Source organism: Ambystoma mexicanum, chromosome 6q (assembly GCF_040938575.1).
Source record: "Ambystoma mexicanum isolate Mex_15411 chromosome 6q, UKY_AmexF1_1, whole genome shotgun sequence".
In the NCBI taxonomy this organism is placed as follows: Eukaryota; Metazoa; Chordata; class Amphibia; order Caudata; family Ambystomatidae; genus Ambystoma; species Ambystoma mexicanum.
In genome coordinates this window covers 673813231-673835659 of record NC_090937.1, presented here as the reverse complement: position 1 = coordinate 673835659, position 22429 = coordinate 673813231, and the positions used below count along the sequence as shown (strand labels likewise).

General features: G+C 41.9%; 1 protein-coding gene across 1 annotated transcript in view; it reads right to left on the bottom strand.

Annotated features, from left to right (window-relative positions):
* Positions 1-1000: 1000 nt before the first annotated feature.
* Positions 1001-22429, bottom strand: part of NDNF (neuron derived neurotrophic factor) — a 75026-nt gene continuing 53597 nt past the window's right edge. Inside the window, exons 2-4 of the mRNA XM_069631171.1 lie at positions 12097-12288; positions 7644-7768; positions 1001-4088 (exon numbers count right to left, since the gene is read on the bottom strand). Coding sequence (XP_069487272.1) covers positions 2686-4088; positions 7644-7768; positions 12097-12287 — 1719 coding nt within the window. The 5' untranslated portion in view covers position 12288 and the 3' untranslated portion in view covers positions 1001-2685. The remainder of the gene's footprint in view (positions 4089-7643; positions 7769-12096; positions 12289-22429) is intronic.

Sequence of the window (22429 nt, the reverse complement as noted above, 5' to 3'; positions counted from 1 at the left end):
GTTCACATCTATTGAAACTAATTCTTTGAGAGACACTAAAATAGTGAAACTGCGTGATTGTTTTGTTGATGTGGAGCTTTGGTTGTACTAATGCCGTATGTCACACCACAAGTCAATTTTCGTTCCCTTAAGTAACAGAGTTACCAATAAGAGCCAAAGAACAATTTGTGCACAAGAGATTCCCGAAATTATGACATTTCATTCATCTAATGACTGCTGCATGTGACTAACTAATGGAGCTCAATCAACAACGAACGTTCAGAAAACCCTTGCTAGAGCAAGGATCTCTTTATGAACTAACATTTTTTTTATTTTAAATGCTAGTTTCTTTCAATTGATGTTAACAAACAGGCAACTGGCAAACTAAAAACAGTTATGGTTTGGTATTTTTACAAAACGATGTGTGTGTGCTCTACTTAAATGGACTTATACAATAAATTACCAATACCATTGGATCAGGTTGTCAATTTAAATATTTTTTATCAACTATTTAAAGCATTACATTTTATATAAATACACACAGGATGCTATGATATTTATTGCTGCCTATGTATTTTGTTGGCTACCTAGAAGTAAAGATGTTGAAATAATCATTTTTTTGGGATACATTATGGATTTGAGAGCATTCTAGTCAGGTGCAATATCCTATTGTACAGGTCGATTCCATTGGTTGTCTTCTTCTCACAGGTGTGTAGGGTTGTTAGTTTTCCCACAGGGCTCGTGCTGTCCCAGGATTAAAACTATAATCACCACACGTGTAGATGTCCAGTAATGATGCATGCCTGAAAAGCTCTAGACATGGCTACTGCTATCCCTTTACGTTTCCTTTTGCTGTATCAATCCCCCCTGCATCAATCCCGTGTGGGACAGTTCTTCGGGGAGAGTGAATTATTTTCAATTGGTAATACATCCACATTTGTTCTTTCCAATGCAAACTGAATTATGGTAGATCAATGATAGTGCTGCAAACATTTTGGTGATGGATTTACACAAAACAAAACACGTTTTTGCACTATTTATTTTGAAACATTTTAAAATGACATCTGTGTACTATTTTGGTTATCTTCTAAAACCTTTTAATAGAAAATAAACACAATTGACATAATGTGGTGAATGCTAATTTACCCTAAATACGTATTGCAATACCATTGGACAATTGTATTTCTCCTCTTCGACTTGTTTATTGGGTCAGAGTCCATTGGGAAATTGACATACTTTGGGAATAAAATAAAAGGAGAAAATCGAGTTTGGTGTACACTCTAGCAGGGTACAACCCTACTCTTAGGATGTAATTCTGGTGTCTTTCAGTCTACGTGTGTAGTGTATTTGGCAGTGCCAGATTATTCATTAGGCCGAGTAGTCACCGGCCTATGGGCCACACTCCTTTTAGGGGCCCTGCAACAACGTATCGAAATAAAGCGGTGCAGAAAATTAAAAATGTATTAGGAGATAATTTGCGAGGGGAGCCCTGACATATCGACTGCCTGGAGGCCTGCAAAGTGTTGAATCTGGCACTGGTATTTGGACAATGTTAATTGTCACCTTCAATTATAATTAATAAGGGTGAGTACGGTGTCTATGGCAGCAATCCCGCTTGAATAGTTAATCTTTAAATATCCCACCCAAAGTAGGAAGTATCTGATGTAGTAACAGTTTATTCATGACAGTTTACTGACCAACCCCTTATTTGGACTATTACTGGCAACCATTTGAGGCTTTAGAAAGACAAAAGATGTATGACGACATCTTTGCCTTTTCAAGAGGTTTGACGGTGTGTTTTGAATTTCCTCTAGACACCATCATTTGAATGCTAATAACTGCATGTGCACATTACTTGGGATTTAAAACTCAAGCACAATGTGTTTTCAATCCTCTCAAGTGCAGAATTTGACAAAGTCCTTTGATTTCTCACACAGTTTATGCCATCTGTTAGTTGAAATATAAATTGTTGATTTTACAAATAGAATGCATGTATGCATCAACATTTACTAAGTATTCCCAAAACGATAAGTGATTAAAGAGAAACAGTATATAATCTAATATTTATAATTTTATGTACAGGAATATACGTATGACAACTTTTTACATGAAATACATATTTAAACATAAAATTCAACTGAAGAAGAATTTACAAAAGCAACAGAATTATCAAGAGTGCAGTCCAGTTCATGTTTAGTTCTTACGGTTAATAGGAATGATTGTAGCTGCTTAAAAAAAGTTGAATAATGTACAGTTATAAAATAAAAGAATTTTGAAACAAGACTTTATAAATTATTTACGGAAAGTCTATTGTCTAAAAACAGGACATGCTGCTGGATGTGAGTAAAGAGTCATTTAGATGGTCGCCTCACCCTTGAGTAAAAAACAAAATAATTTATAGGCAATTCATGCAGCGTGTGAATCAAACAAAATGGCAGCTCCTCCAAGGTTTCCTGTTTCCTCTGACATCCACCGAGCAGCAAACTGAGAACATGGGACACAAGACAATACGCATGCTTGATGCCGTCAGCTCAGTCCTTTCAGACAACCACTTAATTATGTAAACATAAATATACAAGCTGATATCTTTCTACACAGTACAGGTTCAGATCACAGATTTTCTGCTGTGCCAGTAGTCACTCTGTATACTGTAGGTCAGATAATGTCAAGATTTGAGTTCCCTATATTTTGTAGTGTGCAAGGCTACTAACAGAACTTTCTTGTTTTCACCAGTTTGCTTTGATACCGCACAGAGTGTCCTGCATGCCCTATGACATAAACATCTAGCAAGTAGGATTTGCCCGGCTGCAGTCCTTTGATTGTCTCCGTTGTTACTGCTTTCTGGAGGTTTGGACTGTGGAAATATTTGCAGAGGATCTTTTCAGACTTCTTTCTTGTATCAGGCCCCAGGCACTGATTCTGCTCTCGCTTCTTTTGTTCGTCACTGTAATTGTCATCGACTTCCTTTTTGTAGACACAAAATTTGTTCCTCTCCTGTGTGCCCAACCATGCCACTGTGACAGAAGAACATGTGCGCAGCTTGTCAAAGGCCTTGATCCTTGTATCTTCAGGGAGAGAAGGGAAAGGCTGCTTGTTGAGTCTGGTGGTGGCCAGCATCTTCAACATGGAGGCCCCCTTCTTACTTCCTTTAAATCTAATGAGGTACTTGGCTTTAGGCTTTCCTCTAAGTTGGAACTGCCGGACACCTTCCACATTCTGAGACAAGAGCAGTTTTCCATCTCGCCTGACTTGGATCTGAACAGAATCTAGGCAAGAATGAACAGAAAAGGTGACTTTTTGATGTGAAGAAACTGGAATGAAGCGTAGGAATTTGACACCCTTTCTCTTAATGAAGACATCAGTGACTTTCCCATCCTTCAGCTCCACTGTTTTCTGCTTGGCCTCTTCCTTGGTTCGAGCAAATGTTCCAACGTAGGCAGTGCTCATGTTTGTGAGAACGTTCACGGCGAACACGTCAAAGTAGTACTGTGTGTCAGGCTTGAGATCGGACACTGTGAAGATATTTTTGTTTCCAATGCACACTTTCTGCAGGTCTACCCGTGCTTTGGCATGCATTTGTCGCACAAGCTTTGAGGATGATGGGGCCTTGGGTAAATAGCTGCGTTCTCTTCCAGCATGGTTGTCCGAATGAAAACCAAAATGAGCAAAATCAAATGGACTGAAGTCAAGTCCTGGCTTAGGAACCGTCATGAAGGCATCATCTGCATTCCGTTTGGCATCCACAGCGCACAGGCTTTTGAAATTGTGCTCTTTGTTGATGACAACACAATACTGCACTGGCTGCTTTAATAGAGAAGAAGTGGGAGTAGGCTTCCATGCCAAGGTTACTGTTGTACGGCCAAGAGAAGTCACGTCCACTCTGGAGTCATAGGGTAATTCTGGATATGGCTGATCAGACTCTGGAGTCGTGGTGGCATAGACCTTAAAATGGGTATCCTTTTCTGTAGAGAGCAGCTCCAGCTGGTACAAGCCAGACGGAGAACTAGACGAGACAAAATACTCAACATCGTTCCCTTTGTAAGTGAACAGTTCTGTGCCTTCCTCATTAACGATGAGTTGTTTCTGCTCCTCTAGTGGCTCGTGTTCACCTGTAAGAAATGAAAATACATTGAGTTTTAAAGGAGCACTTTGTTTCTGATGTTGCAAAGAGAACAGTTGGCGAGTCTGTTAAATTCTCTACACTGCACTTTCTAAATGACTTGCACGGGGCTCAATGGGTATCAAGGTTGGGGCAACTTGTATTAGTACTGTAGGATTTCTTTAAATAAAATGCACTTGAAGGTGCATACATACTCAAAATCAAAACTTTGCGTGGCAAAAACATCTTCACATTTCTGAAATTCAGCTTTCAACTCAGGTTATAAGGGCTACTTGTGTGCTCTGTGCCTACTAGTAGCATTTAATGCACTCCATTCACAAGGGTCCTGCTGTACTCTGCAGGCATGGAAGAGTAATTGACAATAATGTTTCAAAATCCCATTCACCACCTTGTTAGTCCGGTGTTTGTGTATTTTTCTTACTGACAACTGATGATGCAAGTCGTTTTTTCAACAAATTACCTGAGACCTTATTTATAATGATTAATGACCTTCATCTTCATAAATATTGACGTTAAAAAAATAAATCCTATTTGATAAACTACAGGAAAGAAAACCAAATTGTTAAAAAAGAACATAGTGATTGAGTGTTATACTGGCAGGTCAGATTATGTATGTGACGGGGAGCGTGACACTTGTGGTGTCGGTGGACAGATGTGAGAAAGTGGTAAGAAGTATGTAGGGGAGTATTAGGGTAATATTGACTGTATATTTAAGACAAAATGGACTGATACGAGTTTATATTGACTGTGCACAGAGGGATACGTGTATGGAACGACCAATGGTAAATCAGACGAAGTCAAAGAGATATAATGGTACAAAGATGTAAGGCTAATTGAAAGAGTGAGGATTTGCACCAAGTCTTAGGGGAGTGACCTCACACATGAGAAAGGGATTAGTGATTTCCAGAAAGATGTGGTGCCTTTTTGGGTAATGTTTGGATCTTGCAAGCGTTATGGTCATAATTTGGGAGAATGAAAACTTAAGATCATGAGTAGAAATGTTAGGGGTGCCTGGAGAGACGAATGACAAGAAATGAAGCTGCTTTTATGTGACCCCTCCTCACAGGTGACGCAGGAAGCACCACTGACCTCTTGAAGTCTCTGCCTTCTCGGCTCCATTTTGGGTGAAGCCTGCAACGAGGTGAAGACATTGGTGGAATCCTGCACTTTTTGCCAACAGGTTCAAGGATTTCCTCCCTCCAAGCACCCCTCATTCCCCCTCCCTCCCTCTACCAATGACTCCAGCAACGACCACTTTTGAGGCCACGCCCTCTAACCCACTGATCATCAGTAGCACTTCCAGGTGTCCCTGCACGTGTACCCATTTCGAAGGGTACTTAGTCTAAGAGCATTTTTTTATTATACGCCATTTAGGCCTGTGGGGCTCAAAGGGTTCCTCCCTCTGCCCCTATGATCCTTTTGCCCTTTATCTCTCCCCAACCGTCAAACTTGTGATCCATTACTCCTCTTCCACTGCAAGACTGGGCTTAATCACCTGGACAATCACTATTTACCACATGTGTCTCACCTATTGAACATTTTCTACCACTATTTTAAACTATTTTAAAATCCGGCAGCGGCTTGTCTTCAACAGGATAATGACCTACATAGATAACACTGAGTTTCTTGGCCTTCTCCAGTCTGGCTTATGCAGCCTACATTCTACAGAAATAGCTGTCACTAGGATTTCCAATTTTCTGACCTCTGCTCACAATCTCAAACCCTGCTCTATCCTTATCATTGTGGACTTCTCTGCTCCATTTGATAATGTAGACCACCCATTGCACCATCAGACCCTTGCCGACCTTGGAATGCAGAGCACTGCTCTCAACATGATTACCTCCTATATTTCTAAGGATTCCTTATCCCTCTCTTGGAGCGCAGCTACCTTTTATGCTAATGCACTCCCAGTCAAGATTCCACAAGTCTACAACACTGCCCTCTACTCTTCGCCCTCTGTTCCGCCTCCCTTTACACCTCTCCTTCTTTGGGTTCTCCTACGGCCCCTATGCTGATGATACCCAATTCTTTGCCTCATTCCCTTCAATCACTTGACACTTAGTTGTCGCATCCATCAAGGATGAAGTCCTATAACTCCTGGCCTCTATGCTTGCCCTTCTTCTCCTCTCCCCTATTTCATTTCCCCATAATCTGCTGTCCTCACCCCAAAGCACAACAACTATTTTTTTTACAGTGATCTCAATAGTTACCTTTGTATCACTGCTATTAGAATTGTTAATAGGGCTAACCATCTTAATTTCGAGGAAATCTGCCTTAATCTCACCTACCATTATGCCACATCCCTTATCCAAACTCTGGTACTCAGTCATCTCGACTACTGTACTAGCCACCTCATTAGTCCCCCCTCTACGCCTCCTTCTCACCTGAAAAAAATTCTCTGCTTCACTTTCCTCACTCTACTCACACATCTCAAATGCATTTCTATGGAACATGAATCCCTCTTCAAATGTCTTCTATTTGTCTTTAAATCCACTAATGGGCTTGTCCACCCTTCCCACTTAGCCACTACTCTCCTCTCTGCAAACTCCACTTTACCACCCTCATAAATCTTTCCTTTTCCCGGCCACCTTGGTCATCCCATCACTTCTGTTCCTTCTACCTCCTTGATCCTTATCAATGGACTCTCTTAAAGAAGTTTCAGGCAGATTGAGGCTTGAAGAAAATTCTATCGGAACCCACAGACCCACCGAGAATTGCAGGAGCCTGCAGATTACTTTCGAGAAGGTTCACCCAGCTTTATCTCCACGCCTCACTTTAAGAACACAACTCCAATCTGCTCCTTTAGCTATACCCCGAAGCTCCATCTCTTGAGTCTGGAATAAGCACCCTTCATATGCCAACAAATCACCCCCCTCCTTGACAACCCTGCCCTTGTCACCACTGTAAATAGAACCACTCTCCCTGTATAAATCCACACTCCCCTTGAGTCATTGTCTGTCCTCTCGTGTCCCTGTTCTATGTAGTATTAGTACACACCATCTACTGGTTAGTTACTTACCACTTGTTCCTCCATTGTAAGGCAACTACTACAGGATTGCACTGAAGACTGATGTTACTGTTTTAAGTGTTTCTGCTTGAGACACCTGTCCCTCTTAATAAATGAATGAATACAGTGTCACCATATTTGCTGTACTTGAACAGAAGTGTACTATCCAGGCCATGTCTAAGCAAATAACTGAGACCTACAAGATAAATACAATTAAGCGATAACACTGCATCAAGCTCAAAAATCACCCTGCAGGTGCAAATAATGTGTGTGCTAGGAGCTTGGTATGAAAAGTAATTGAGAAAATCATTCAATCGAGGATGACCGTATCTCCATGTTTAATAAACGTTCTATTCAAATGATATTTGTGTGTCATCAACACGAAAAGCCAATGTGTCTTCTCCCTTTCATTTGTTAAAAAGGTGACTGTTCCTCTACTCCTTGAAAGTGTACATGCACGGGCAAGCGAATGGCAAGTAATGAGGATGCACAGATCCTACACTCTACACACACCACTATCATGTAGAAATGAGTCACCTGATCCTTCTCCGCTTGCATCTTCCGGGAGCTCTTGCAGGTGCAGCTTCCATTCCAACGGTGCGTCACATGGTGTCACGGTGATTGACAGCGGTGTATTGTCTTCTTCCACCACAAAGAAATACCTGCCAGAAGCCAGGCAGAAAAGAACGATTTTACCAGCATTTCAAGCAATCTCTCCTTTTAGAATTGCCTTGAAAATAACAATATATCTGTTTGTTTTTTTTAAATAAAATAACCTTGCTATAACTTTTACAGATTTCCTTATTAAAATAAAAGACATGATGTATCTTACAGTGTAAATAACAGTACTGAGGTACAGTATAACATAGGTGGCCACACATGAACAAAACAGAGCTTGCTTCAAGAGCGTTTTTTTTTTAACTCAGGCTCCGCTTCAAAAGCTCTTTGCTAACCACCTTTCAGAATGAATAACCTTTTTTTAAATTAACAAATGAAACAAATCAATTTGGAAATTATTTTGGGTCTCAGTTTTGTGTCGTGCACTTAAGCCAAACATATGGATTTGAACACATAATAAAGTCTTACCATCAAGAGGCAAGGCTTTTTTAAAAAAAAATATATATATAACTGTATTAGTTTGGTCACTCCAGTCTCTTACCATCTATTACCAACAACATTCACCTTTCTACACAGTCTATTCTTCACTACGCCACTCTTGGTTCAATCTTGAGAGTCACAAAATTAACATTCTGGGGTTTGACCTGGGGTACATTGTATGAATATGCCGGAGGCAAATATTCCATGGAACTTCCAAGATTGCCTAATTACACTCATGCATCCAACAATCCATTCCATACTAGTTAACAATTCACCAAATCTGCTTTGGAAAAACAACCCATTTACCATAACATTTTACAAAGTATCTGCCTTCTACCATTCACAGAACTGTGGTGCACTTAACAGGACTTACATGCTCCCAATCTCTCAGAAAACCCTGTTCCCCGCTGCATCGCTGCCTGCGTCCACAGCATCGTTTTCCTCCTCTTACCTCCCCCTCAATGTGTCAATGTGTTTCTCTCTTCCAGCAGACCAAAGTCTGAATACCCATTGTAGCGGCACTGTATGCCACGCTAGGGACAGGGCTAGGTGCTCTGATACTACAACCGTTGTGCTTTGGCACAGTATACAAGCAAATTAACATAACATACCATAACATAACAGAAAGGTGCATGTGCTGCTAGCCAGCAATGAGCCAAACCTGCTCCCAGTACTTTTAGTGAATGCAGAATATATAGCAATGTCTGATGATGGTGCAATAGAATCGCTGCGGGTTGTCAAGCACTACCTCTCGCTACTCTCCCCTTATTATACTGATTTAGGTCCTTATTTTTATATTGGTGAGATTTGGGGTGTAGGCCATCCATCATCTTGGTACATTTCAATTTCCAGAAAGAAATGCTCCAAGGACATGGGACCCCGGCTGTGCCAAATCATTTTTCATCCTTCCAACTTTGGACATTGATTATTAGAGGAGGCATCTGGGAATTAAGTGTTATTCTAAAATTAGCCTAATCTGTATACTGATTGCTGAGATTGGTCATTCAGCTGTGAATCTTAATTTTATTTTTGACCTCACATTTTCTGTAACCCCTACACACGACCACCTTAAATTCTATTGTGTTAAAGATGTCATGATGGTTCTATTCATCTGTCTTGGTGGACATTGTTTTTGGTGCTTCAGAAGATTTTATTTTCAAAGTGCTGAAAGTGTTGCAATAATGAACACGTTGATCAATCAATAAAGACACTTCCCCTGAGGATGAGAAATACATTCATGAGATAGAAAGCTACGCCTGATTAAGAAGTGGAGAAGAGAAACGGAGGGAAAACACAATGACAGGTAAGGCATCATTCCAGGGTTCTTGATTGCAAAGGGGCAACCGCATCAGGTCGAGGTGAGAATGAAATCGAAAGTGAAACAGAGGGAATGTAATACATGGCAGGAACTCATGCACTGCAGAAGGGGCAAGGGCACCAATTAACCAATGGAAATTAGAGCCGAAGCCTCTTTACCCACAGCCTGGGTTCCCATTGCTTAAACGTATTTAAAGCATAAATTAAGAATACATTAATATGTCATCCAAGCATTTAGAAATATTGGAAGATCAAACAAGTACATTAAATGGGGGATAATGCAATATGGTTAGCTAATAGTGACGGGAATTATCATATTAGATGAGATAACAATTAAAAGGAGTTAAGTAAAGAGCCAGGCCCTGAGGCCAAGGCCGGCAACAGAACAGAAGCTCAATAAGATTATAAGATTAAAATAATGACATTGTTAGAACTGGCAGCTTTGTTGGATGGCTGCAAGTGGCATGCCCTAGCGCGACTATAATGTTACCAGAAAGCGCTGAATTTGGGAAGACAGAAAGGGTAAGAAAGGAGTATTTAAACTCTGAACATAGGGAAAGAGAGATTGCATGAAACATCGAGCTGTCTCTTACATAGGACTAAAGGGCTACACGGCAGTCGAATACAAGCAAAAGACAGACATACTATGATGCCTCTTTCTGAAATAAGGATGGTGCAGAAATACGCATCTCGCCAGCCTCTCATTGTTCATATGCCTGATCAACCCTGATAAATAATAATAATAATCTTTATTTGTTTATATTTCAAAAGAACTTCCACAAAATATAGATACAAACACAGAGTGGTTCTCGTAACTCTTTTTACAAAATTGTTACACAACAACTACACAGTGAATACACAAATGTCCTCCCATTCAAATAACGAACAAAACAAATAAACAATTAAAAGATACTGTGCTATAAAAATCCATATAAATCTCTAAAATATTCATCCTTTACATGCCAAGGCCTAAGATTTCCAAAGAAAAACTAAGAATGTTAATATCAAATGCACAGTCATTTAGAAATTCATAAAAAGAGGGTTAAGAATAGCAACAATTCTATATGATTAATTTTTTTTGAGATTTCATTGACTTCCAAGTGCTTTTACACTCGTTTTCAAACCCAATAAAGTGCTGTGTGCATTTCATTAGAATCTGAGTTAAGGCAATATAACCAAAATGCCTCGGATTTAATTGTGTCATAATAATGAACTCTATCTCCTAACAAGCACATATATATATAGGCCGACACAAGGACTCGACATTCGGTCGTAACGTGTTGCGCACTTTCTAGGCAGCCAGAAGATTTACACAGCTGACAATCCAATGAGTCACTCGGGATCCCCCATTGCTTACCCCTAATTGTCAATAATGGGCGCTAGTTGGTCTGAAGTCTCATCATAAAATAGCGGATGGCAGTGCTTGGGCTGAGCAGTAAATGGCTTTGAGGTTTCATGTATTTGTGCGTAACTCTGGATATCACATCATAATTATGCAGTTTTGACAAATGGGAATAATTCTTTGCCCAGTCCCATAAATCTGCCATAATAAAGTTAAGGCAGTCCAACAACCTGTCACTACCTAATGTCTGGAGTTATGGTTGGGACCAGCTGTCACCACCAGACGTACGACCATTCCGAGGTCTTAAGTGTGTATGTGGATCTGTGTGACACGTATATTGCCCATATGGTCCTCGTCTGTGTTTGTGCCACCCTCCAGAATGTCACTGCCATTGGGGAAACCCTAATGAGAGCCCACAGCTGCTGCCTGGTGCTCAATTGAAACTAAATTCACGCTGATCTTCAGGAGCACCAATGGGCATCAATCCGGCTGTACGTCCCTGTGTTGCTTCCGCAGCAATTAGCAGAATGGAATCAACTGGGACTGTTAAATCTCAAGAGTGCACTATACAGTGTTGCATACAAACGCAGGACTGGATTTATCTCTGTCGGATGGAAGAGTCAATGCTGAAGTCTACAACTCATTCTTGATATACAGTCTACCCAGGTTTTGTAAGGAAACTCGTCCCTGGTTTTGATGGTTCACTGTCGCTCTGTGAAGGGATTTTAAAACTTGGTCAGGGACAAGGTGACAGGCTTTGCCGAGGAAACATGTAAGTGGTGTGAACTTTTCTGAAGCCGTGTACTGTCATGCATTTCAGACGTTCACTTATTATAGGACCAGCATCTGGTATATCATTGTTTCAATCAAGATAATGAATTTCCAATGCTCAAACGTTACCACCTAAAGGAAACAGTCATCAGAAAACAGGACATTCATTTCTGAAGATCTTGGCTCACCCAGCAAAGGCATAGCCAGGATTGTCTAACAAGTTTGGTGTGAAACTAATGTAGTTGGGCCCACAGCAGTGACATTAACATCTGTAAATGCCCACACAGCAATGCTGAGTGGATATTTACAGAATTAGGGAGGACCTTGCCCACTCAGGCCCTACCCTGTCTATGCCTCTGTCACCCAGTTGATGTATTTAAAATGCAAACGAGGCAGTACTCTCAGGACTGAACAGCGAAGGCAGTAACTCAGGAGTAGTGCCAGCATGGATGGAGAAAATACCTTTTCGGGTTGTCTCGGAATAGATAGCTGCTGATTTCAGCTCCATCCGGGATGACTGAAGAGTCATGAAAAAGCGTATTGTCCTTGATCTGCATCTGAAAAAGTTCCTCGTCCCTTGTAGGCAACTTTTGAGTCCTGGCGTTGAATGGCAGCAGCAGCAGCAAGGTCAGGGAACAGTGAAGCAGGAGCATCCTGGGGAAATGACAAGGAAGCGTACATTATATTATAGAGGGTGTTTGGGGGCTACTGCACAAAAAGAACACTATTTGGTGAATTTGCTAGGTGTTCTTCGTTTAAAAGAAAGAGATACATAGCACATTGAAAGGATTTGCAGAAGCACTGTCAGCAGAGAAACAAAGAAAAGACTGACAATTTAGAACTGCAGTGAAAAGCGGTTAAAACCAATTGTTAACATTAGGTTGTGGAATTATATGTTTAACACACTGCTCATAAAACCAAAGAACAAGCAAGCAGTGCCGCTATTGTGTTTGGATTAAAACACATGTATTTACTATGTCAATTAAATAACTTTGTTATCATAGATTGGGCTCTTTCTCTAACTAGTTATATCCTTGAGACATTGCACACACGTGCTCAACTTTGATACATGCAGTAATCAGGTTGTTGGTGTACTACTTACCTGCAAGAATATGAAAAGGCATTTTAGCTTAACTCCATCGAGGAAGCTTGTGAGGTAGCATCACCTGGAGCCTGCAAAATGATGCCTACCAGAGAAACACTGGTGGGCAGCGCTGGTGTTTTTATCATGCCAGTGTCCCAATACAACTACAAAGCACCTCACTGCATTTTGGTAGGGCTCTAAACCATTGACCTAGAATAGGCTTCTGTGTCTCTTTGTTATACTTAGCAATCTTTTCTAAGAAGTTCATTACGGTTGGAGATCAAAAGATATACATGTTTGACTCAAAATGGCTCTTGTCTCAAAGTTTAAATTCTGAGAAGAAATGTTTTTTTTTTAATTTTATTGTTTAAAGTGCAGGCCTAGCTCAAAAGCAGCAGAGCACTCTACTGCATGTGGATATACAACATTTGTGATAGCATTGTTTAACAGTAGAAGAGTAATGTGATGTCTGTGCATCAGTATGTGTGTCCACTGGAAATAGTCCATGGTTAGGTGTTGTTGAAAGAGTCATGTTTTGAGAGATTTACGAAATTGGAAAATGGTGAGGGCATTCCGAGCCAACACAGGGATCGAGTTCCAGAGGGTGGGTGCATGTCAAGAGAAGGATTGTTTGCGGATCCTTTAATTGCAGACAAGTTGTGATTCAAGCTGGTTGGTTGATTTGCCGCGAGAGGAGCGCATGGCACCAGATATGTGGACCTTAGCTGCCAGGTACACTGGATTGCTACTCGTAACCGCTTTGTAGATGATGCGTGTCATCTTGAACAGTATCCTGGCTTGAAGTAGAAGCCAATGTTGTTTGCTTAGGATGAGGGCAATTTGGGCAAATTTCTGTGCTCCCGTAATAAAACTTGCTGCAGTATCTCCTGAGTAGTGTTAATGTCTTGTGGACCAAAATAAACCACAATGATCCCTTTTCCACTGAATTTTAGGATGAGATGTTTTTGCCCATCTCCTCAGTCTGTCCTGGGGTTTTTGATAGGCTTTTTCCATATCGCTCATGCATTACTAGAGTCCAGTGCATTGAATAGGCCTTGATTTAGATGAACTATTTTTGCCATTGTTAAGGCATTTCTGAGACAGTTCCTATCAAAAGATCCTCATATTCCATAAGCACTACTATGTGGGACCATGCTCATCTCCTCTACTTTGCTTATTACTCGCGGGTCTTCACATTTGTCGGTCACACAGGGTCTCCTGATGGCTTCATCTCCACCAGTCTGGGCACGTATTTAACTTCATACAATACAGTACCTATGTTTAATGGAGTAGGCCTTGCGCTGCCTTAGCTGACCTCCAGGAAGATGGTTTACAGGTGCCATTATGGAGTGGGGATGACAAAGAAATGGATGGAATACTTCAGTGTTGGCCTCATCAATGACTAGCATGTTTCGAAATTCTAAATGCAACTAGATCAGCGCAAAACAAGGCACAAGTTAAACATGTTGTCCCCAAAGTATCCAAACCAGGCCCCAGCTGGAGATGGTGGTTGTGTAGCAATGTATGAGTTGCTGCTTCATTGAATGTCAATTCAAGCAATGATTCCCCTTCATTTTGAAAGCATTTATAGTAGTGCATGCTTACGGCTTTGGGCATTGGAATGCGCGATCCACAGAGAACCTTGTATACAACAACTTTATTTGATGAGTGCAAAAGTCACACTTGGAGTTAGGGGCTGCAGAAGATTTGTGGAAATGTAAATAACGTTAAGCTTGTGATGGTAAAAAAACAAGAATGCAGAACGTCAATAAATCCTATTTTCGACTTAAAGTTGTAGAAAAATAAAAGAGGACGGTGCTGATAGTGCTCAACGGCGCGGCACAATGCGCCCTTTATTCGTTCCTGAATCCAGTAGGGCCCGAATCGTGGAATATTTGCCAGGTTCAAAGGGACTTGCACTCCTGAAAAGTGACTTTGCACTGCCGCCACAAACCCTGATTCATGGAACCGTGAAAAGTGTATTTTTGCAGGGCAAAGTCTGGGCAAAGTCAGCGCATAGTCATTTTTGCAGTTCTAAATTACTTTGCCCGGACTTTGCGGGCAAAAATACACTTTGCATGGTTCCATGAATCAGGGTTTATTTCGGCATTGCAAAGTCACATTTGAGCAGTTCATACTCACTTTGAACCAGGCAAATATTCCATGAATTGGGCCCTATTGGATTCAGGAACGAATAAAGGGCGCATTGTGCCGCGCCATTGAGCACTATCAGCACCTTCCTCTTTTATTTAAAAGAGAACTTTTTAAGTTGCAAGAATGGTAGATTAAGTGAAAATGCATGCCAAAAATATGCTTGCAGCTCACCAGCCTGAGGTTTGAATGTGCCTTATTCTATTCTGGCACTGGTAATCGGATTGCTATCTGCACTGGGTGGCATCACAGTTTTTTTTTCTCACACATAGCACTGCTAAATACCGCTTAATTGTTAGCAAGGCTTGCTGGTTTTTTTAAGTCTGTGTTCTACAAGGTTTAGTATCTACCTCTTCCTAACTTTCTTCACAATAGCTTACATTTATTTACCAATAATTTACCACATGAGGCCCGTGGGAAAATGCTGGAAAAAAAGAACCCTAACTAAATTAGCACAGTAAAGCGAACTAATAGTGCGGACTAAGTGCCTTTTTTGCGAATTAGTCCCATTTAACACTGTGCAAAGAGTGTCAAACTGGAAATTATATCGTACCTCCTATTGCAACGAATATATGTATAAAGGCCTACGCCAAGCTGCTTGTAAGCCACTTGCGAAGAAAATCTGTGTTGCAAGGTCCTGACCTTAGAATCAATATAAACCGCCATTTTAGGTCAATCCGCCATTTTAGGTTCTCTCTGTAAAGTCACCCTGTGAGTTAAAATGGTGGACGATGTCATTCCGAAATACAACATGGCTGTCTTGACCTCTGTGTGTAATTAATATGTAACTTGCCTGCAGGCCACTTGTTGAGGTCGTGAACTGAGCCCTTGTCCTTCGTTGACCTGTGTGTAAAGGATTACTCGCACCAGTGAAACTAATCCGCAAGCATATGTTAAGACCAATGTATTCAAATACGGAACTGAGAACACTTGTTAACTACATTGTATTAATGTTTGAGAAGACCTGTATGAGAAATCCCAAAATACACAGTTGTAGGCTTGTTGACATATGTATTAAAGGCAAACTAGTTGCATGTGGATATGCGAACTCGGCATGAACCCTAGATCAGTTATGTATCAGAGGAATATTAACTCGAAGTAGGGTTGGACATCATGTTCGCAGATGGTATAAAAGAGCAACAAATTCTAATGTACAGCGTCTCTCACTGAGCACACTAAACCACGCTGGAGTTCGTTGTGTTGTACTGAGGGCCGATAGCTATCTCTTACTTTCCTTGGAAAACTGTTCAGTATAAAATAAAGTTCTTTGTATGTTCCTTTATAACCCGTGTTCAGTGTATTTCCTTTTGGGGTACTCAGCCTCGATATTTTGATTTTGTTTTCACAAGAGTACTTTTGCAGTGCAAAGTCACTTTGCTCAGCTCTGTGAATTAGGCCGGTGCAAAGTGTAATTTTGCGGTGCAAAGTCACTTTTCTGCGCGCTAAACGTTCTGTGAATTAGACCCAAAGTTATTCAGCGCCTGCACCTCAAGTTGACCCGAATATTGCAATGCATGTGTGGGCCTCCCAAGCACATACACACTTAGATTGCAGTGAGTGTAAAATGTGGCTGTGCACACTTTACTGTTAGCCCGCATTGCAGAACATATCACACCTGCTCTGCTTAGCCTTCAATGGCTACCTTTAGCAGAGAGGATAACATTGAAGGTGCTGTGTATGCCTCCTAACGCCAGACAGCACCGGGGAGTTAAACAACGGTTCACTTCCACTTTATGTTATGTTAAAGGATATTTATTCCATGCACTATCACCACCCAAATGGTCCCCTAGCGCTCAGTAGAGAAACTAACATATTTCCTAGATAAATAATGACCTACTTAGTCTGGTGAACTTCTATCATGGTTGGCACTATCTTATAATATAGTACCATGGATATACTAGCTCTCCAGCCGGAAGGATTGACAGAGCATTGAATGTTGTGCTTTATCGGAATGTATAACACACCATAACATATACCGGAGCTAACTCTTGTTCGGTGAGGCAGATCACAGTCATATGGACTGTGTATTGTTCTAAATTATGTGTAAGAAATGTGGCATACCACAATTTGCCCATAGCTCGATATAGGTGCTAGCAGACTTGGCTAGGGTGAATATATTCGTATGTGTGTGTTAGCGGACTTGGCTAGGGTGAATATATGTGTATGCGTGTGTTAGCGTCCAGTCAGGCTTTGCATTTCATGGTGTGTCCTAGTTCTACCAACAAGATCTGGCCATTTTTTTCTCTACCCATCCTTTGCTTTGCCATCCCATCAGCCTGCCTATCTTATGTAAATGGCGACGATTATCAGTAATCACAATATGACAAGAATGCTAACAATGGACGGCGACGTCACCATCATCTTAAACGGTACTCGTTATAGAAATAGGCCCCATGGATGCTGATGGCAAGCATCGAACGTGACATCATGCGGCCTTTTCAGGAAAAGGCAGCAGTCATCAGAACACCGTCTCCCCTAATCACCCAGGTCAGCACAGCTATGCTGACTCGTTGCCATCCAGGCGAGAGTTAAGTACGATAAAAAAAAACACGGCCGCATTGATTTTACGTGCATTACTCGCAGCTGATGGGAAGCAACCGCGCTCTGGATTAATGGGAAGGGATGGCAAGACGCTGCGTTAAAGATAACGCTTCGCGTGGGACCTCGCCCTTTAAATGAACTCCGCGAATCCCGTTCCCCAGGGTGCCTCGCTCTGTGTCCGCGCTGATGCGGTGGGGGGTGGTGGGGCTTATGCTGACCATATCCCAGCGCCTCGTGGGCCGTGGGTGAATAATCCACTTGAAAGACTCCCGAGCCGCGGCTGGAACGCCTCCGCTGATTGGCCAGGCCTCACCCTGCTTCTCCGGGGCTGTGATTTCAGCGCATTCCTCCGGTGAGGACTGTCATGCTCACTTCCTGCAAACTGCTCAGAGACCCCAATGTAAGCCCGCGACTGTGGTTTTGCATCCATCCATTCTAAACCTTTGACACTGATATGGTAATTAAAAGATTTTCATACACTGTGCCAATTCAGTGCGCCCGCGCTGGAAACCTCTCCCTGCCCGGAGACCCTCTCCAGCACAAATATCTCCCTCTGAGAACAGGAAAGGAATGTTTTCTGTTTAGATTAAGTCATGTGTGAGGTGTTATTCTTCCATCTAATATGCATACTCTGCTCTTGCATGTTAAATGTTGCTACTGTAAGTCTTAATATTTGCTTTATGTTGCTGGGCGGAGCTTTGGACAGCCACAAGGTTTCAACCTTGTGGAGATTGTTTTTCTCCAATAATATTCACGGGATTAGTCATTACACGGAGATTAAAAAAAACGGAATTATATCTAGAAACTTGACCAATTGGTATTTTCTTTGACCACATTAATACCAAATAATACGCCTTTCATCCTCTTGCAATGTCGGTTTGAACCCATCCCGTTTTTTTGGGAGTGTGGAGGTAGCTCATTACCAAGAAGCTTTTGTTACATTGAAACTGACTATACACGCAGGAGTGGACTGGGAACCAAAAGAGGCCCTGGAATTAATTTTCAAGGAGGCCCCATATTACATATTTTCAGCAAGCCCAATGATTTTCCTATGGGAACATTTGAAAATAACAGGTTACCACACAAGAAGCCTGCCGGGAAATCTCCAGAGTTCCCTATAGGCCAGTCCACACCTGTATACACGACACACGTGTTCATATTTCTATTTAAAGGCATAAGCCAGATTCACAGTTAATTTGGTAACTCGGCTCGTGCAAATCCAGCCCTGTGCAAGAAAACTGGCCCTTATTGCAAAAGTGTTCTACAATGGTGCAATCACATTGAAAAACGCTTTGTAACTCAGACCCGCAGTGTGCAGGACATAGCATATATTAGTCACTAAGGTTACCTGTGCATTATGGAACGGTGCAGCTGTCGGTGGAACATTGTGCAGCCCCCTTACACACAAGACCTGGACATTGGGCATTTCTACCCAATTCTCTCGGGATCCATGAGGGTGGAGGGCAGGAGCCTGCTGATGTTAGGCCCCAAGTTGCCCTTAAACGGCACTTACAGGGAATTCCAATTGCTAGAGAAATACATTTCTATCTATGAAAAAAATCTGTGGCAATACCAAGAAGGGTCAGGAATTAATTGTCTGTGTATGGTGATTTCCCCAGCTCCTGTCTTAACTGCTTGGCTGTATATGAGTGGCTGTCCACCTCCTGAACACCCTATGACCTCAAACAACTCGCCAACTACCACATACACTCAGCTGGCAACACCCTGGACCTTTTGATTTCACGCCAAAATCATGTCTATGCGGAAATACATATAACTGGATGGTCTGACCACTTTGCAATCGGCTTCACTCTCACTCTACCACACAACATTCTCCCAGCAGCCATGTTTCCATCTCACCCCCAGTCGGACAAACCAAACACATTAAAGACACAGCATTAGAACCATACTCCCCGAACACACATCCTTCAATTTCCCTCAACAATTAATACTCCATTATCACACAAGCTCTCAACAAAATTGCCCCTTTCAAATCACATAAAAACCCACAACTACCACCATAAAGCCTAACACAACAGTTCCCTCCTCTCTATCAAGCATGAAACCTGCCATCTAGAAAGAGCCTGGCAAAACAAGCCCTGCCCCACCACGGGGAACTGATCAAGCCCTGCCACAATTAATGCAAAAGAGCTATACACAATGCCAAATCCAATCCGCCAACAATCATACACAGTAACTATTGAACACTGTAACATCCCTCTTCAAACCTACCGGCGCACCTTCCACTCCCCCACCCACTTCAGAAGGTAAGTCCCTCATGGACTCTTTCAACTCTAAAATACACAAAATCAAACAAGCCCTCCCCTGCTGCTCTCCCATTCCCACTACCGTTCTCAAATATTCTAGCACATCGGACACCTTCCACCCCATTGACACAAATACTCTCAACTCCCTCACTGCCAAAACAAACATGCACACTTCCTGGATGATGCATGCTCACCTCAAGGCGCATCCAAGTGCATCAGCACCCTTGCTCTGAACTTGTTCCAAATCATCAATTCCTGTCTCTCACATGGTACTACCCACCTGCCCTCAAAACTGGACAAATCTCAACCCTCTACAAAAATAATGTTTTGACCCCACACTCTCAAAAACAACCACCCCCTTAGTATCCTGCCAAACCGCTCAAGAAACATGGAGCACTTCATCACTACCAAATGCAACAAAACATCACCACAAACAACCTCCTTAACCCAAATTCAAAACAAATACCAATTTCAGCGCTTGTTCAGAGAAAATAATTGTTACGTATACCAACCGTAAAGTTCTTCAAAAGTGCTCATTAATTCCATTGCAAGGTCCCTCAGCAATTCATGTCTCAAACATATATTCTGTGTTTGTGCGTTAGTAAGGTGACAGTAGAACGTCATAGTGAACTCATACCATATATGGACTAATTTAATAACGCCATGATAGGCTCAAATTATATGCAAACTAATATCAAATTGCCTAATATCAAAATGCCATGACAGGCTGAAATAATATGCAAACTCATATCAAAATGCTGACTCCATGGCCATGAGTTTCACCCTTTGGGGCTTTTTCAAGGCAATACACAACTCTAAATTGCAGTCGTTATTGGTATGTCTTTGTATTCAAAATTCACTGAGAATGTATTCGTTTATTCTGTAAATGTTCATTGAAGACAAAGCTGCTATAAATTGTCCATGTTCATGTAAAGCTGCCACACATTTGGACATTAATGCCCTTGAGTCATCTAATATTCTTCTATACGCTGTGATTCATTATGTCTAAAAACCTGCTCAACCCATTGCAATCGGGCATTTGATCCGGACACAGCACTGGGGCAGTTATACGTCACATCCTTGATGACCTCCACAACATCACAGACAAGGGACACAAAGCACTACTTGTACACCAGCTCTCTGCAGCCTTCAACACCATCGGCCACAACATACTTATCAACATCCTATCACACAGAATGAAAGTCTCAGGCACCACCCACGACTGGTTCACTTCCTTCATTCCTCACTGACAGAACACACTTTGCCTCCATGCCCCCTTATCAATTTGACCCCAGGCTTATCAAGTATGGAGTCTCACAATGCTCTTCTCTGTCTCCACTCCTTATCAACCTGTATGTCCTTTGGACAGACCCCTAGCAAGCACAATGTCCAGTTCCCCCAATATGCAGATGACATGGAAATATACTTCCAGATCTCATGCCCTTCACAACTCCACAGCGTCAAAGGCTGTCTAACTACCAACTGGATGTTCACCCACTTCCTCGAGCTCAACCCTTCCAAAATGGAATACTTCTTCATTTGCCCACAGGCACAAACCAAACCTCACATCTGGACCAATGCGTTCAGCATGGACAACCCACACATATCCCTCTCCACACCTGTCAAAGCTCTTGGCTTCACCATCAACCACCACCTTTCCTTCATGCACAACATAGCTACTGTCACCAAAACATGCAATCTACAATTACACAAGTACACTTCCTGCGTAGGGTCAGACACATCCTTCCCCCTGACAACTTTCACAACACTGCCCAAGCACTGGTTCTGTCCAAGCTGGATTCAATGCTCTCCTCATAGCAGTAGCAGTCACCCAACAGTACACTTCCCCCCCTTCAGGCCATGCAAAATGGAGCAGCCAGGCTCATCCTCCACCTATGAAAACATTCACATATCACTCTATATCTCTCTGTGCTCCTCTGTCTACCCATACCCCATAGAATTGCCTTCAATGATTCTGCATTGTATCTTAAGCCATCCAACAAGAATACCCATCGTAACCTCATTAGAAACTCAGTCCCATCACCCACAAAAACACCATACAAGCCAGCCATCCTCTTCTACACATTCCACTTTCCAACCAAAAATGCACACACAAACAAGTGTTACCTAGAGGGTACCAAGTGCATGGAACACCCTATCTCTTCACATCCACAATTCACGCTCCATCAAGAGCTTCAAAACATACATGTTTCGCCACACATAACCTGCCCTCCTCCCATGCTATCAGTTTGTCTACTCTAATCTTGTGATCCTATCCTGAAATATTTTCTAACTTCTGTTTGACCACTCACCTTTTCAATCTTTGAACATGTAAGGTGTTCCAAGACCCTCTGGTAGGGACAGAAAATCAAATAAATATATGGATGCCTGCCAGTATGACAAGTTTCTGGCATTCCACACACCTTGAAACCCCCACGCTATCAATCACTAGCACACTGAGGTTATCAAAGCCAATTCCGAGGTGTAAACTGACACTTTAACATGGACAATCATTTAATTTCCTATCAACAATTTCATTCATTAATTGGTACCTGCTCTGCTGTCTCTGCGGGATGAATTAGCCCCAGAAATTGAAACCTTAATTGAAGATTTTGGTACTCATCACTTGGGCACAAATACAGATCTGAAAACAAAATCTAGATTGTTTCCCCCAAATACTAACACGCATCAAGAAAGGTAACATGTGTGGCTTTCATGTAGGCATGGGAAATGCAATGTCCAGGCACTGTCA